Raw genomic sequence first — 17,131 nt, forward strand, 5'->3', positions numbered from 1 at the left:
ATATTTGTGTTTGAACAAATGCTGTGGTTTTTTTAATAGTGCTCTATAATGGCACAAAATAACTTTGAACCTCAGAGAGTTAAAATCCCCTTGGATGAGTGGTACTATCAGATTCATAAAGTGCTTTTGCTAAATATCTCTAATGTGTAATAACTATGTGTGTTGTACAAGTGTTACGTAAGGTAGAAGACTCATGCTTCTTCTAGGAGCTTGTTTAATATTTTCTCGTCTTTCTGAAATATTCGTTAGAAAAATATGCTCATAGGCTGGTAGAGTTTTGCTCCTTGATATGTTTGTTTTAATAAAAATCATATAACTTTCAAAAAAAAATTATATTAAACTGTGCACAGTTTAATATCAATGTTGGTATAGTCATTTGGTGCTAGGAGATCTCAGACTTCAATTAACCATGTAAATGTGTTCCTTAGCATCAGCCCTCACTTTGCTGGAACCCCTGCTGCCTTTATATCATTAACATAAATGCAGGTGCAAATAGCATTTATGCACTTTGATAGAAAGCAGTTGGAGACATTTCACTGTGGGACACGACACTTTCAGATTGTGTACATCTGTTCAAATAATGTATCCAAGCCAGTGACATGAATGCAAGGATAAAAACATCTGCCCCTGAGACCATTTGCCATACGGCAGATGCTTACATCTTTATTTATGCAGATGGTTTGTGTGATGAGCTGAGAAATGATGAAAGCAAGAAAGTTTGACAAAGATTTCAGGGCATTGCTTGGAATGGAAAAATATGTGGCAACAGAACTTAATTTTCAGATGTCTATTAAAAAAAAATCTGTTATAGTTACTGATGTTTTTAGTAACGCAGACGTATTTGAGATATTAACGACATTTAAGAATTCTCTAAACTATTTTTTAAATCAATTTTGTGAAAAATTGTACTGCAGTTAGAGAAGATAATAGTTTAATGGGGAGGCTCAACAGATAATAACTCGTTTAATTGCTTTTAACAGGAAGGCTCAACAGCTTTGCTTCAAGTTTTTCGTGTTCTCAAGTTTATTTAAAATACTGAGTTGAGTGAAAGGTTTACACTAGGTAGAATATTTTACAATACTAAAGTAACCTTGGGAAATGTGTAAAGACTGTATGTTAAGTTTTTGTGTCATTTAAGATTTTTCAGCAGAAGCTGTATTTACTGTTACAAGAAAAATCAGATTTGTAGGCCAGCCTTTACATTTTTTGAAAATTACTGTAGATTAATTGGCACAAGTTCACATATCTAAGCTGAGTTGGCACTGAATAAATAAAAAGCAAAACAATGGCTTAGACCTCAGTGCTTAGGCCTGAGGAGCCCTACCCTCCAGGGGTGGATGGATGGGGCTTTGTACTACACCTGACTCCCTCTGCTGGACTTGTATGACCAGGACTTGCTTTGTCTACGGGAGCAGTTGCCACTCGACGCAGCAAGTGCTCCAGCTAAACATAAATTTAATGTTAAATTTAATGATATTTTTGCACGTAGCAAATGAAGGATGTCGTCTCTGGCCTACATTCTTGCTAATTGTGTATCTGTTTTAATTCCATTGTATGTCGGTACTCCTTCACAAGCATTGGCTAATACATGATCACTTATCAGCAGCATATTTGATCAATTTCTTTACAGTACATCTGGTACAATCTTCTGAAAATCAGTGCTGCCTTAGGTAACACGGTAGCTAGCATGAGCAAGTGTGATAATGTCATAAAGCACTGAAGATAATGGGAATTATGCTTGGGGTGGGGGGACAGCATTTAGATACTCTAATTTAAATCTTCTGCTACATCCTGCTGTGGAAGGGCCTAGCTACGTTCAGGCGTAGCAGCAAGTGATAATTTTCTGTTCTGAAAACAAATATATTAGCCAGGCTCTTTCTGTAGATGTTCACTTTCATTTGCTCTATGGAGGACGTGTTTCCTTTCAAAAATATCCAATCTATTTGGAGTGTTGTGGAGATCCTATGATCTTCATTTTTGTCTTAATTCTTACTGGAACTGATTACAGGTAACAGTGTTTTGCATATCTCAGACAAAGCCATGTAATACGTCTTCTGAAGCAAATTTTCTTGTGATAAAAAAGGATGGGGGAATAGTATAAAAAAGCATTCCAGAGCAAAAGCCATAGAGATTCCTCATTCGTAGAATCATGGAATGAATCATAGTATCATAGAATGGCCTGGGTTGAAAAGGACCATAATAATCATCTAATTTCAACCCCCCTGCCACGGGCAGGGTTGCCAGGCACTAGACCAGGCTGCCCAGAGCCTGTCAAAAGGTAATTGAGTTGGATCATAACAAAAAGAAATGAGCTATTTACTAAATCCATCTGAACATACTCTCTAAACATCCATGTAAGTTGAACAGTGTGCTCTATATTCCAGTCTCTCCTTTGGAGAAGAGAACTATAAAAGCTATTCATATGAGAAGACTCAGAACAAGTCAGGCTGTGTCTAACCATCTTCTGATCCTTTGCTCATCTTCAGTGAGGGAATGCTTTTTGAGTGCAAAACTTAGCTGATAGATGCTTCTAATATCTGAAGTAATACAAATTTGCTTTGCGGAGAATCTGTAAGACAAAGCAGTGAATTAATCATTTGTTTTCTCTTGCACCCTCTCTTTTCAGACAGAAGTGATCTGACTTCAACATAAAATAGGTACCCTATAAAATGATTAACAGTCTGACTTTTTTTAGTGCTTTGTTTGCACATCAGCATTTGTGGAGGAAAAAAATAAGAATTGAGGTATTGCAGTCTTATTTCCCTTACTGCAACAGTAGTAGTTTTCCATCCCAGAGAGGGATGGAAGGAAAGTTAAATTCCCAGTGAGATGAAGATTGATTCTGTTCTCATTGCCTTATTTGAAAGGTGAGCAAGAATCTAGTTGGAAAATATTTCATGACTTATTCATAAAAGAGTTCTGCTTGACCTTTTGTGCTGCTCAGTTTCTGAAGAATTCTGCCTTCATTTTTGTAGCAGATTCCATCATTATTGTCTCCTGCACTTAACAAAAAAAGAGTATTAATTACCACTTACATTAGGTGTATCAGGATTTTGTTCAGGTTGATGTGATCTTGATTGTCCTATTAAAAAGGATTTTACACTGACATCAACTTTACAATGAATGAATTAGTGTTTGGTCTGTATGTTTCTTGAAATTCACTTAAAGAAATTTAGAGTGGCAGGTCTTCCAGAAAATAACTTTGAAAAATCCACTTGTTTTTTTCTTTTGAAACTGATGTTTGTTCCCACCTCCTAGAGTACATAATTCATATTCACAATGCCATTGAAGTTTTATGAATTTATAAACAGTGCTTACATCACCTCCTTTTATCTTTTATGAACAATTAGTTCCTCCAGGTGGTTGCAGCACTGAAGCCTTGCTTTGCAAATCTCTGGGGATGGAATCCTCTCTTGAGTGGAATGACTGGGCAAAAAGAACAAAGATAAAGTACTGGAATTGCAGTGCTATCTAAATCATTTCTTTTTTAATCAACTGACCTGTGTCAGAGCAGCATGGTTTCTAGAAAGTGCACACTTCAGTTTTGGTGTGGTTGATAGTTGAATCTAGTACAGAGATGTATAGAAGCTGGAATGTGCTCTTTTATCACGTATGCATGTAACAGCATCTCTCAGACAGAAGTGTTCTGTTCTTAAACAGAGAAGAACGAGCATTCTCATCTTCATAAAGATAAAAAGTGGTTTCAGAGGCCAGGCAACCTTAGATCTATTTGCATGAACATTACCTAAGTTCTCTTACTGTGTTAGAGAGAAAAATGTGTGTGATTTCTTCAACTGTGAATAATATTACTAATAATTATAGATGCTTTATATCTAGTTCTTCTGTCACAGTTTTTGTTTCTTGATATGAAAACATTTTAATCTGTTTAAAGCCTATCATATTAACCTTAATATGAAATGAGTAGATCATAATTTGAAAGATAGTGCCTTCAAAAGGAACTTTTTTAAACTTCTGAAATACAACTGTAAGAAGGTAAGAAGAGCCTTTTGGAAACTACTTAAGGAATACAGGAAGTGTCCTGCTGTTCAGTGCTTTTCTTGAAATGGGCTTTAATCTTGATCCCATAAAATAGTAAACGTGCACAGAGTTTAAAGCAAAGGAGGTCTCTAACGGTGGAATGCCTTGTGAACAACTGTCAAATTATATTGATGCTAAAATCACTATTAATTAAATATAGCTCTAAAGAGATCTAATTTCCCTTCTTAGTAATTTAACAAGCTGTTTTGATCTTGTTCCTCCAATGGTATGTCAGAACATGTTTTCTAGTGTTTGTAGTTACGTATCTTAGACTTTGTGCAAATGTTCCATGGTTTTCCAATCTTGCAATAGAGTATTTCATTATAATGTTTGATTTCCCAATCTATTTTAAATTGCACAAAAGAATTCCTATTTAAACGTAGTTATGTTACCAAGCATTGAAAGGTAAGGAGTGCAAGATATGAGATTATCCTTGCAGTTTAAATGCTTCTCCATTCCAAATTACATGTCATAGTAATGTTCCTTTCTCATCTTAAGTCGACTCATAATTCCTTTATCCCCATCTGGTTCTGTCCTAGACACTTTCCAAATCTCATTTTTAACTATCTTGTCACTTTTCTGCTTGCCCTGTATATATCCTAGTTTCTCTTTCATGCTATGTGAGCCCAACAGTTAAGAGCTAAGGAGAGTGAGGCTGTTTTCTTGTTTCCAATACTGATATTTGAAACTAAAACTGTACTTTTTGGAAAAACCTGATTCAGCCTGAAGCACGAGCACGTTTAGTAGAGCATAATCTACTAATCTTGGGAAAAGCTAGTCTCTTAAAGTATCTCCTGAACGTATGCCAAGAGCCTACAACTAGGGCCAAATTGGGGCAGCTTTTCAGGAAGACAAGAAATTACTGTGACCTTGACATTTGACTTCCTCTAGTAATGTACTAGATTTTTATTAACAAAAATAAAAATGCACACACCTGGGGATGGCTGACATTTTCTGTTAGTTTTTTAAAATTATCTGAGGCAGGTAGCTAGAATGGAACATTCCACTCAAACCATTTATGTTTGACAAAGAGAAATGACTGAACACTGTTTCTTATATGTGGTGTATGTGGTGTTGGACACTCCTGAGTTGTGCATTTTATTACCAACTTCACATCTTACAGGTGTGCAGCAAAAGTAGCTTAGAACATGAAAGGCCAGGTTCTGTTTTCTAGAATGCTGCCATTCTGTTAATTTATGCAAGATTATGGGAAGTGTCAATTGGCATAGAACTTAACCTTCTGTATATAAAAAAAACTCCATAAAGTTATGGAAACTTCATTTTTCTGAGCTTTTAGTTTTGGTACTCTTGTCCCTCTACCATGATTCTCAAGTTAAAGTATCACATCTGTTTACCACTTTAAACAGCTTTATTTCTTTATTAAACTGTTGCCTTGTGTTTGGTATGTAACATACTGGATTTTAAAATATTTGTGAAGATGGGAAAATGGCAAAGACCAAGAAGCAATAGCTTTCTTAATGCATTAACTGAAAGATAATGTTTTATATACTTTTTGGTGCTGGGATCTATTTGTAACTGACTGAAGCACTTTTGCAGGTGGTGTTTTTTTGCATGCTAATCCTGCAGAGAAACAAAGTGTTCAACACAGTATGCTGGGTCAGCAAAAACAAGAAAGTTGTGCTGGAAAGACAGTATCCACAGGTATTTAGTGTGTTTGGAGATTTGGTAAAATCAGTGATATTTCATATAGAATTGACTGAAATAAGTCTAGTGTTGTGTGTTAAAAAGTTGTTATGCATTTTCTTTCCCAAAGAACTCAATAGTCACCTTTTTGAAGTTTGCAAAGGACTGCAGAGTAAATGCATATTAAAATATTGTTAATCTTTTTTTTATATGTATTTTGCCTTTTCTTTCAGAACTGAGTGGTCCTTCTGTGTTACATTCTGCCAATTGTCCAATCATACACAAATTAAGTATATGTCTGCACAAGTAAGGAAGGCTTACAAGAGTTATTTAAAAAAGAAAAAAAGGCATTAATACCCACAGAATTTGGGAATTCTGAGTTGTTTTTTTGTTTTCATTTTTTTAATTTTTTTTGTAATTTTTGAAGCAGATTAGGTGGGAAATATAATTTTTTCTGGTGCTTTCAGTGATACCTCAGTTCTCCAGTGTTGCATGCTATATGTATAGTGAGAACAAACAGAAAGACATACAAAAAGAAGGCAAAAAAGATTGGAATAAACTAAATTTGAGTGACTCGTGAAGAAAAGGGAGCCACGTATGAGTGGCAGCCCAGTGGAAAGTATTCATTCCTCCAGAGGACTCTCCTCAGCATGACTTTGTCAGAAGTTTGATGCATCATTGATTTTTATTGGTGTATCATTGGCCAGTCCTATACAATTTTAAGATAATGTGGAAGTAGGGAAAGCTTATGACATCCTGCAAGTATGAGAGTAATTTGATACTCACATGTATGAGTGTGGTAACCATTAATCTTTCAACAGAGACTTTTACAGCAAATGGATTGAATTGCATTCGACTTAACCTTGTACTTAATTATTTAAAAGTGTCTACCTATTGCTCCAACTGGATGTAAAAGTGAAAGACTGAATACACATCAGTTAAAAATGAGATGCACATCATTCAGATACTGCATTCAATGTGTTCATTTGTTTCCTTTATTTCTAAGAAAATTGTTCTGGAGAAAGTATAAAAGCTGCTGCCCTGCAATGACAGACCTGTAGACTATGACTTTTAAAAGGAATGTGTTCTAAAACAAGGCCCATCCTTAAGAATGCCATCACAGTGCCTCTTACAACTGTCAGTTTCCCTTCTCAGATGCCAGACTTCATTTGCTCAGCTCACAGCTGGCTAGTCCTTGTCAAAAAAGAGTCCTTCAAACTAATGGAAGTACTTTGGAAGATAGAGTGGAATAGAAGGGGAATGACCCTGAAAGATGCGTACTGATTATCCAGGTAGCCTTCTGGAATGGTGACAGCCAGAGCATCTTCAAGTCATTTCACTTCTTAAGTGTCATGGTGGCAAAGACATGAATAACTTCACCAATGTCCAAAGTATGTTGAAAGTATGTGTATGTCCAAAAGTTATTGTTGAAACTTCTAGCAAAGTATAAATGAAAGAAATAGTTTTGATCATTGATAATACTTGGGTGCTCTGGGAGGGCTCAGTAGAACCTCCAAATTGTGGATTGACTGAGACCTTTTTGCTGATCCTAGATGCTAAATTGTCTTCAAATTAGTGTTCCCAGTCCACATCGCAATCTTAACTGAGCCTGAAAGACCATCAGAGAGCTACTCTGCATCTGGTCCATCTCTATATTTAGGCACTGGCTAAGCTGCTTAACAGCAGCAGCTGTGTGGGATGAGGAGGAAATACAGAGCTGAGTATCTTTTGCATTCCAGAGGCATGGCAATGCATATTTCTGCACTAAAAGGTCTAATGTAAACTTGGCAAAACAAAACAAATACAACTTGTACTCAAGGCTGCTACCAAACATGGTTTGCCTGGAAAAAGTATTCATGATAAAATCACACTAAATGGAAAAGGAGCATTTGTATAAAGATCCCTTCTGAAACAGTTGTATCAATACATTAGGTTAGCTGGAGAAGAAGAATGTTGATCTAAATGGACCTTGTTTCAAACAGCATTTTGTGGTTAATTTTTTGAGAGTCTTGGCCTCTTGAATGGTACTTTCTTCTAAAATACTGTGAAAAAAATACCGTGAAAAAATACTGTCGGCGGTCTATAAGTAAAAGTGATTTTACATCTTGAATTGCAATAGGCAAATTGACATATTTGAGAACAGTGTGCTTATTTTTAAACCCAGTGTAATGTGTTACTACTGCAAGCATTTGCTTCTAACTGTGAATTAAACACTCTTGATGCTTCAGCTGCCATCTCTGCATCCTTGTAGTGGCATGTCCACAGCAAAATCTGTTTCCTGAGCACATGGCATTTGCCTCCATTAGTAGGAGAGGAGGTAACCTCCTAACTTGCAGCATGAAGCAGCTCAGTCCTCTAGAAATCTGATGTTCCTAAATATTTTATGTAGATTATTGAGTGAAATTTTGAAAAACGAAGAAGGGAGAGACACAAGGCAGACATGAAGAGCAAATGGAAACTGCTTCATCTTGCTTACTGTTGCACACTGAATAGCTACTGGTTTGGAAAGAATAGTTATTATCCTTAAATGGCAGGCATAATCTGGGGAGTAAGCTCACACTCCCTCCCCTAAAAGAAAAATACCCTTGTTCAGTAATCTGATGCATTCAGATTGTACAGTTTGACCTGTAACTGGCTTTGAAGTTCAGAGTCTACTTTAGTTAATATTTAAAATACTTCTCAGAAGCTCTTAAAAATATCACCTTAAAATCAGCAACAAGAAGATACCATGGAGGGCACAGACAATTCTTAGTGCTATTAGCAATCCAGCAGTTGAAAAGATCAGGATTTACCTATGTACAGTGATTGGAGGCGGGCAAAATAGAGGTGCTTAGTGAAAAACAGTGCATACCTCTAGCTTTTGGAGCATAAGAAGATAATTTTAAAATTTCTGCTTCATCCATGTTGCACAAACTTCTTAGGCCTGGCTTTATTGCTGTAGGCTTTACTGCTGTAGGAATCTCTTGGTATTTGTGCGGGATTTGCACATATGCTGTAGTGCAGTCTTCACAGAATATCTAGGAGTTGTGAATAATTCTACAAGCATCAAGCAAAAAAGAAAGGTACAGTTGGTGCCCAGTAGATTCTCTGAACTGGGGGGAAGGATGTACAAAAAGATGTATGATAGACTTGGATTTTGGTGCTTTAGATGGAATAAAGGATCAAAGGACTGTGCTCTGTATAGCTGCTCTATAAACATGCTGTAGGTCGAAGGCTTTGAAGAAGCATCAGCCCTGCTGTGTATGATCTGTACGGTTTCTGTGCAATTGAGCAGTGAATCTAATGTGTCCTGAAGGCAGTGGATTTATTGCACATGTGCTTACCATGTGTGTGCACGTGCATCTGTCCAGGAGTCTCAGTCATGAAATGCGATAGCTCTGTAACTTCCAGTGCATGTTGCAAAGTGTGTAAAGTCTGGAAAGAACATCCAGTATTAAAATAAACTTACTGGAGTTCCCAGTGTTGGTAGTCACTCACAGTTACCTCTAAGTCTGTAACAATCTGTAACAATGTATAAACACATTCATAATTCAGGGTTTAAAAAGGAATAGATACTTCTCTATGGAATTACCTCATTGCCATTGCAATATTTCGGTATTCCAGTATTTGTTTTTACATATATTATTCGTATGTTATCTTTTCTTAAATTTATTTTTTTCTTACATACATTATTGCTTTTCCAAAATAGTTTTTATGTCCGGTGTCCTGGTATCTTTGTGATTGAATTTTCAGTGATTGAGATTGCTGGATTATTGTTTCTTTGTTGTTTGAGAAAACCTATTCCGGTTTCTGTGAACTGGAAGCATCGTTAATTGAATTTACTTCAGAGTGGGTAATGAGGCTGTTATATGAAATGGTAGCAGTGCAATTTAGCTTTATATTAAGCCTTTTTTTTATAGAGCATGCGAAAGGTCAATATATATCTCTGCAACTGAATGTGGCTTTTATTTTATACATTGTAGGTTTTCTTTTTTCTTTTTTTTCTTTTTTTCATTTTCCTTAATTATTCTGTTCTCCCTTAAAAACATTTGTGGCATTTATCAACACAAGCAGAAACAGCAAAGAACTGGAGTATAACTTAGGCAAATTGCATATTTAAGAAAATAATTGAGTAACTTACTTCAACAATACAGTTCTGTTGTGCTGTAACGGATGAACGATGTGTGTGATTGGGTTTTTAGCATGGGTTCATCTTCTCTTAAGTCCTCATTGATTTATTTACTTTTACACATTTGCATGTTTTATCGCAGTTGGTTTTTTCACAGCTTCATTAGGTAAGCTGTAGCTTGCATCTAATAAAACCCACAAATTCTAAATGGTACGAGAATTTTGAAAGGTAGCATGATGCCACATAAAAAGCATGATCAAGCATGTGCTCAGTAAGCTTCTGTACTGTGAAAAGTTTAAATACAATCCATGTCCTGTTCTTCCAAATGAATACTGAAACCGTGCTAGCACAGATTTTTGCGGGCAGAAGAGCCTTATGAACACATATGTCCTGAAGTGTCACATAGCTTGTAATCTAGAATGAAACGTATATTTAAAATTAGAATAAAAAACGATTTTTTTCTTGTTCTTTTTTGTTTTTGTTTTGCATGTGAATATTTGCATTGTTTCAGAGAGTATTTTTGTCTGAGACTTTTGCAATTCTAAACTTCGCTTAGTGCTCACTTATATAACTAATATTTTTAATAAGCTTGTGTTTAATAGTGTACTTCGTAAGCAGTTTTGTTTCTGCTACAGTAATTTTAAAAAGAGAAATACTATACTGTTTACTATTGTCTGTGTTATTTTATTATTACAGATAAACACAAATCCCCTACGGACATAATACAAACTTTTCAGAAGAAAAGTCAGTTTAGGACCATTGCTCCAAAAATGGTGCCAAAAATTTTAACATCTGGAATGGTTTCTTGTCTTCAGTCATCTTTGCCCGAACAAGGTACAACGATTTCAGCAGCAGGTTCTAAGCCACTGGTGGTACCAGCTCAAAACTATGCCATCATGCAGGTTGCTGGTCATGAGGGTACTTTTTCCCTTTTGGCCTTGCCATACATTACCTCTGCTGTGATACAGCCAAGCCAGCGAACTAACATGGCCCATTCTGAAAACCAAAAGTTGCCTATCCCTCGCTACCAATCTGTAAGAAGCAAATTGCTTTGTGACAATAAAACAAGCCAAGCCTCTGTTTTGAATACACAGAGCAAGGTATCTACCAAAGGACAGACCTCATTGCAGACTTCCCCCATGACTGCCTTAGCTGAAGACTGTCCGAAAAGTCATTCTAGCTCAGATTCGTCTGAGCCAGTGATGCTAACAGACCATAATTCATCTGAAATGATGATTTCTACATTACAAAGAAAGAACACTTGTGTGGAATCTGGATCTCCATCAGTGAGCAAAACAAAAACTGTTATCAGTAATGTTTCTGGACCATCTATAGTAAAAGAGTCTTTAAGCAAGCCAGAAAATTCAAGTAATCCTGTGAAATTTAGCCTTGACTCTGTGAAGACAGCATCTGCAACCACAAAAGAGTCATTCATTATGTCAGAGAAACTAAAGGAAAAACCCACAAATTCTGCAAATTCTGTTTCTGTCCTGTCACCAGCAGTTTTTGGCAGTACAATACAGATGACTCCACCAGCACCAACAGGAAAACTTCCTATTTTGCCTTACTCAAGAATGAGAAATTCAGTGTTTTGTAAATCACAAAGTGCTAACGTAAGGGATATATCTGATATTTCACTAAGACCTGAATGTGAAAAGACGCCAGCTTTGGTGAAAACCTGTCCTGCTCCTGCTAAAGCATCTGATAAACGATTAGCTGCATCTTTGACTCAAGCCCCCAGACAAACAATTCCAGAAAATACTTTCTCTCCATCCAATAAAGTGGATGTTGACAGCTTTAAAAAGTTGAATGGTACACCCTCTAAAAGGAGAGGCAGGAAGAGAAGAGTCCAAGATGATTTATTGGCTTTTCAGGCCAAGCGAAGGAAATGCATCGTTAATAAATTTAGAGAAGTAAGAGAGAGGGCGAAAGCTGATCTTCAGCCACCTGAAGACAAAAAAGCAGAGGCAGTGAAAAAATACCGTAATATTAGACCCAAGCCAGTGGTAGTTGTGCAGGCCATTGCACCGCTGACTTCTACAGCACTGGTAGAGGAAAAGTCTCCTGACCATTCAGATAAAGGTGTTTTTTTAAGCAGTTCACTTGCCAATAAATATTCAAGTTATAAATACAGTGATACCACATCAGCTACATCAATTGATTTGGGTAGAAATGCGTACTCAGCTTTACCCAAGCCATGGCATAGATGTCATGTATGTAACCATAAGTTCCAGTTCAAGCACCATCTTCAGGACCATATGAATGCACACACAAACAAACGACCCTACACTTGTCGAATTTGCCGCAAGGCTTACATTCATTCTGGAAGCCTGAGCACGCATATGAAATTGCATCACAATGAAGGAAAACCCAAGAAGTTTGTGTGTTGTGAATTCTGTGCTAAGATTTTTGGCCATGCAAAAGTATACTTTGGTCACCTAAGAGAAGTGCACAGGGTTGTTATTAGCACAGAGCCCTCTGGTAGTGAGCAACAGATGCAAGATGCTTTGAGGAACAGGGACACAAATATAAAAGAGGCAGAAGAAGCAACAGAAAGGTGAGCGTTTTCAGTGATCAAAAGCTAAGGAAAGTAGAATTTCATAATAGTTTCATAGAAATTCGTAAACATCACCATTATGAAAATTGTTGATTTTTCTTGGTATATATTTTCTCTCAAGTAAGATTGATAATGATTTAAATATTTTTTCCTATGGAATCTAGTCAATGTATTAAACTATCTAGTGTATTTTAGTTGATCTATGGAATATAAATTATTACTGATACTGGAATGTCCAAAATAGTTTTGCATGTATTCTAGGAATACCCAACTGGCGCTGGAGTAATTTTGATCAGTTGATAGCTTGTGACTAACATTTTCTCTTAATCTTTTGAATCTCTGTATCGTATGCACTTTGTGTTTTTTCCCAGAAGATAAGTGAACCAACTGCAATAAGTGAAAAGCAATTCATATTTCAGTATTAGCTTGTAGTTTGTTTACACTATTAAATATCATTATCCCATTTCCTTCTCTGGAGTGCTGTGAGCTAATCTGTCTTGTGTGCTGATTACCTCTGCTTTTGCTTTTGCTTTGCCAAGTAAAAAAGTTAGTATGTACCATATTAAGATGGATAGAACATTATTTTATTTCTACTTTATGAGTTTGAGGAGAATTTTCTTGGCACAGTAAAATGGTTAGCATTTTTGTTAACTCCATTGTGCATTTACTTTTAAGTATGCTTTATTAAGTCCACTGCTTTGACCTGATGCCTCTGCACTGCACTGTGTGTGTATTGCTTTGTGTAATTCCACTTCCTGGGGCATCTCTTAGAGAATTTTTAAGGTCCTGAGACTTAAGAAGTACCAGTGCTTTTCTTTCAGTCGTTACTTGTCATACAATGAATCATTTAGTATATCCATTTTGTTAGGTAATTGTCGAAAGTATATTGATAAATGCATATAAATAAATGACAGTGTGGTCCTTTTCCTAGATGTTGCAAGAGAGGGGTTCTGTTGAGTTTCTTTTGATTGGCTTAACTTAAGCCCAGGGGCATATTAACTCATACATATATCTGTTTCCTTTCTACTGCAGAGCGGTCCTAAATTAGAGAAAGGGGCTGTCCAGTTGTAAATTACCTTTTAAACTTCTTTAATGCTCTTACAAGCTTTTAGAAAAAGACTAAAATTTGAAGTTTTCCTGGTTCCAGCTTAGAGTGAGAGGTGGAACCTGTGGTTTTGGCTTCATGTCAGTACATGATAGTTTCTGTTAATAGTCAGCTACTGGAAATACTCATTTGCACTTTCCTAGCACAGAGCTACAGCAGTTTGAAATGACATCACCAAATTAAGAACTTAAAAAAATGTTATTCACCTTTTATTAAAAGGTTAGTGGCATTAAAAGATTATTTTTACTGAGATTACTTTGCTATTATGAAGGCAATTAGCCTTACTGTTATTTTATTGGGTTCTTTAGCTGCTCCTAATAAATTGGATACTGTAGTAACAGTGTCTGTTTTTAATTAAAAGATTGTTTCATAGATGTCATCTTGAAACTTGCGTGGACAGAAACTATCATCTCTTTAGAGCATGGCTGGTTCTGAAATAGATTCTATTTCCTTTTTTTTTAACAGGGGAAATAGATGCGATTTTGAAGACCTATTCCATAATCCAGGAGAAGTTAAATTACAGATCAGATGTGGTCAATGTCAGTTCATTGCACAGTCTTTTGGTGAAATGAAGTTTCACTTGTTATGCTCTCATGGAGAAGAGATCCAGGGCAGAGTAAAGGAAGGAGCTCTGCAAGGAAATAGAGGAGCTAGGGGAGAACTTATCAAACATGCAGCTCACTTCTGGAAACAGCGCAATGAAAGAAGACATTTGGCAAAATGCAGTGACAACGAGGAGGAGTTTTATACTTTTCCAAAACTGAAAAGACAAATATACCTTCACCATCAAAGTAATGTTGATACATTAACTAAAAGTGAAATGACTCAGACAGGAAGCAGTGAAGCAGCCAAGGAGATGCAAAATGTAGGTTGTGAGACACCAAGCAAAAAGATCGAATTTTGGTCTAAAGCTGGATATAACTGCATTTTATGCAAGCAGATATTTGGAAGAAAGGAGGATCTTTGTAATCATTGGCAAAGTCGTCATAACTGTGAAGACTCTTCTATTTTATGGACAATTTTTAGTTTGTTCTCAAAACAGGGAATTTTTGAACTTTCTAGCATTGGTGAATATTGAGGCTCAGTTCCACGGTGCTGTGTTGATGAACTGCCTTGAGATGCGTTGCTTCAGAAGTTTGCTTAGTACGGTGGCTTTTTAGTTATCAGCTACAATCTTTGCTCACCTTTATTTTGTTAAATAGAACATATATTAATCCATTATCTTTCCAGATGGGTAAATGCAATCTGGTTATGAAATACTGTACTTTGTATTCATGTGTGAGGAATTTGCAGCAGCAAATACTCAACACTAATGGTTAAAATGAATAAGATGCTCAAGTTCCATTACACTTTATACACAGAAATAAGTCAGTTTATATGAACTAATCCCAATCTTGAACAAAATGGCAAACCAGACTGAAAGTGTGATTTCTATCCCAACTGTGCTTCTAGATTTTATGCTAAAACTGTGTTTCTGTGCAGTTCAGTAGATCATTTTGAAGGTACGTAACACGCAACCTGCATTCCAAAGCATAGTTATCTTTAGAAACCCTTTACATTTTGTTTTCTGAATTTCAGTCTTTTTGGACACTAAGTTTCTTAGGTGTTATGTTCAGTCCTTGTAATAGCAGGGATCTTTGAACTTCAATGTGAAAAATCTACAGAGTTGGTTTTTTTGGGGGGCTTTTTTTTTTGTTTTTTTTTTTTTTCTTTTTTTCTTGCCTGTAGCCCTTTGAAAACAAGAGTTACTCACTACCTGTGGAGATGGAACTCTCAAAGCTTGACTGCTGTATGAAAATGAAAAAAAAAAAAGAAAAAAGTTGTTGTTTTAAAAATAGTAATTTGAGTTTGTTACTGCAGGGAAATCTGATGATCTGCAATAGATCATATGCTTCACTGTGAACTTTAAGCACTTTCCGTGTTCCTCCAGTGGCAGCAGCACTATTGCTGTGAACACCTTTAGCAACACTCTGCCTTTAACACTCTCTTTTATTCCTGTGTAGTTGGCCCAGACATAGCTGCAAAGAGAAATCGTTCCTCTGAGTCTGTGATACAGGTAATGAAGTTTTTTCACTTGTATTCCCACATCTACTGTACAGATGGGCCCAGAGGCCTTTTCCAGCCATTCTTTGTGATGCTGTGAAGTCACTGTATCACTGTTCAACAGAAATCAGCATATCAGAAGGCAAACTGAAAAATACACCAGTACTATTTCTAAACTACTACTACATTCATTTCTTCTTGTGGTCGAACTGTAATTGAGGGATTGCAGTGATGAAAGAATCATTCCTAAAATGCCTTGCGTGGCCTCTCACTATTTTGCAAAAAAATTTTGTGAAGAGATCTAAAAGTGTTGGGGATTTCAAGGGGAATTCCAGAAGCTGTTGGAATATTTTGTGTATATTTTTTGTTTTTAAAAAGTAAAGGCAGCTTTCTGAGCCAGTGGTTTTGAATGTTGTTTCTTACGGTGCTGTGCCTGGTGTTGGACTACGAGACTCAAGCTGAGAAAAAATAAAAGAGGAAAGGTCTCATAGAAGTGCAGGGCTGCTTGGTGAGGTGGAAGAGTCCCTGTGGATTTTTACAACTTCTTTCTTACTGTCTGTTCCTTTGAATACAGAATTGGTTGGTTCATTGTTTTAGGATAATACTTTGTATGCTGAACTGCTCTAAAAACACAGTTCTTTTGCTTGTGTGAAAACCATGGTTTTATCCATAGAATATACTGAGTATACTTTAAAATGCACTGAAACGAGAGCAGCACTGACACTGAGTTCCCCCTATGCAGGAACAGCACAAATGATGGCTGGGTAGTCCTTCCAAAATACTTTCCAAAAGTGTGTTTTAAAATGATGCATCAGAGTCAGTGATGTGGTTTGGTGCTTTTTTTTTTTTTTTTTTTTTTTTTTTTACCAAGAAGAGTCACTCTCTCATTTCCTTAAAGGAGGGGCTTGCTGTGCTGGTTTGGGACTCAGGAGCTAGTTGTTTTTTTTTATTTTTATTTAACTGGAAATTCTCATGTACAATCCTTCACTTTCATTATGTTCCTGAACTTCTTTTTCCTTCTGTAGTCCAGGCCAAGCAGGTAAACAGGGCCCAGATTTCAGCAATTTAAAGCCTGAAAGTATGGTTTAAAGCATAGTTCTAAGCTGCTTCTCGGTGTTCTCATAAATGTTTAAAATTAGAAACCTTTTTTTTCTAAGCCTGAAAGCATTCTTACATTTCAGGCTATTAGGATTATGGTAGATCATGAAAGGTTGGGGTTTTTGAAAATACATCTGTATTTAATGCAAAGCTATTCTTGGTTTTAAAAACGCGTTTGTTTTGAATTTGTGTTCAGTTTGATAGCATTTGGAAGTATGAAATGAGCCGTATTTACAGTACCATTAGACAGTGCTGTTCAACAGAATGGTTGTCATGAGTGCAGTTGGTTGTTTGCCTTCAAGTCAGACAAGCTAACATCTGGTTTTGCACACGAATTATAGTTTTAAATTGTTAAAATGAATGTTATTGTTTTTGTAGCTGTAGTTTTTTTCCCCTCTGATTTTTCATTAAATCTCTGTTTCAGCTTTGCTCTTAAACTTGAAAGCGGTTTCTCGTATGGAAAATTGTTCCTTCATCATCACACCATAAATAATCAAAGCTGGATGAGTTCCTCTGCTTCTCTGGCTTGCTGAGTATT

At 36.3% G+C, this 17,131-nt stretch overlaps 1 protein-coding gene across 9 annotated transcripts in view; it reads left to right on the top strand.

The window, feature by feature from the left end:
- Positions 1-17,131, top strand: part of ZNF438 (zinc finger protein 438) — a 128,007-nt gene that overhangs the window by 24,289 nt on the left and 86,587 nt on the right. For 4 of the 9 annotated variants that reach the window (XM_085227155.1, XM_085227156.1, XM_085227157.1 and 1 more), the window contains 2 exons: positions 10,487-12,347; positions 13,918-15,894. In XM_085227155.1, the coding sequence (XP_085083281.1) occupies positions 10,487-12,347; positions 13,918-14,530 (2,474 nt within the window). In that variant the 3' untranslated portion in view covers positions 14,531-15,894. Of the gene's footprint in view, positions 1-5,595; positions 5,701-10,486; positions 12,348-13,917; positions 16,357-17,131 lie in introns of those variants that run through there. The other 5 variants (XM_085227152.1, XM_085227154.1, XM_085227153.1 and 2 more) reach the window with 3 other exon arrangements.

This window comes from Meleagris gallopavo, chromosome 6 (genome assembly GCF_905368555.1).
Source record: "Meleagris gallopavo chromosome 6, MGAL_WU_HG_1.1, whole genome shotgun sequence".
Lineage (NCBI taxonomy): Eukaryota > Metazoa > Chordata > Aves > Galliformes > Phasianidae > Meleagris > Meleagris gallopavo.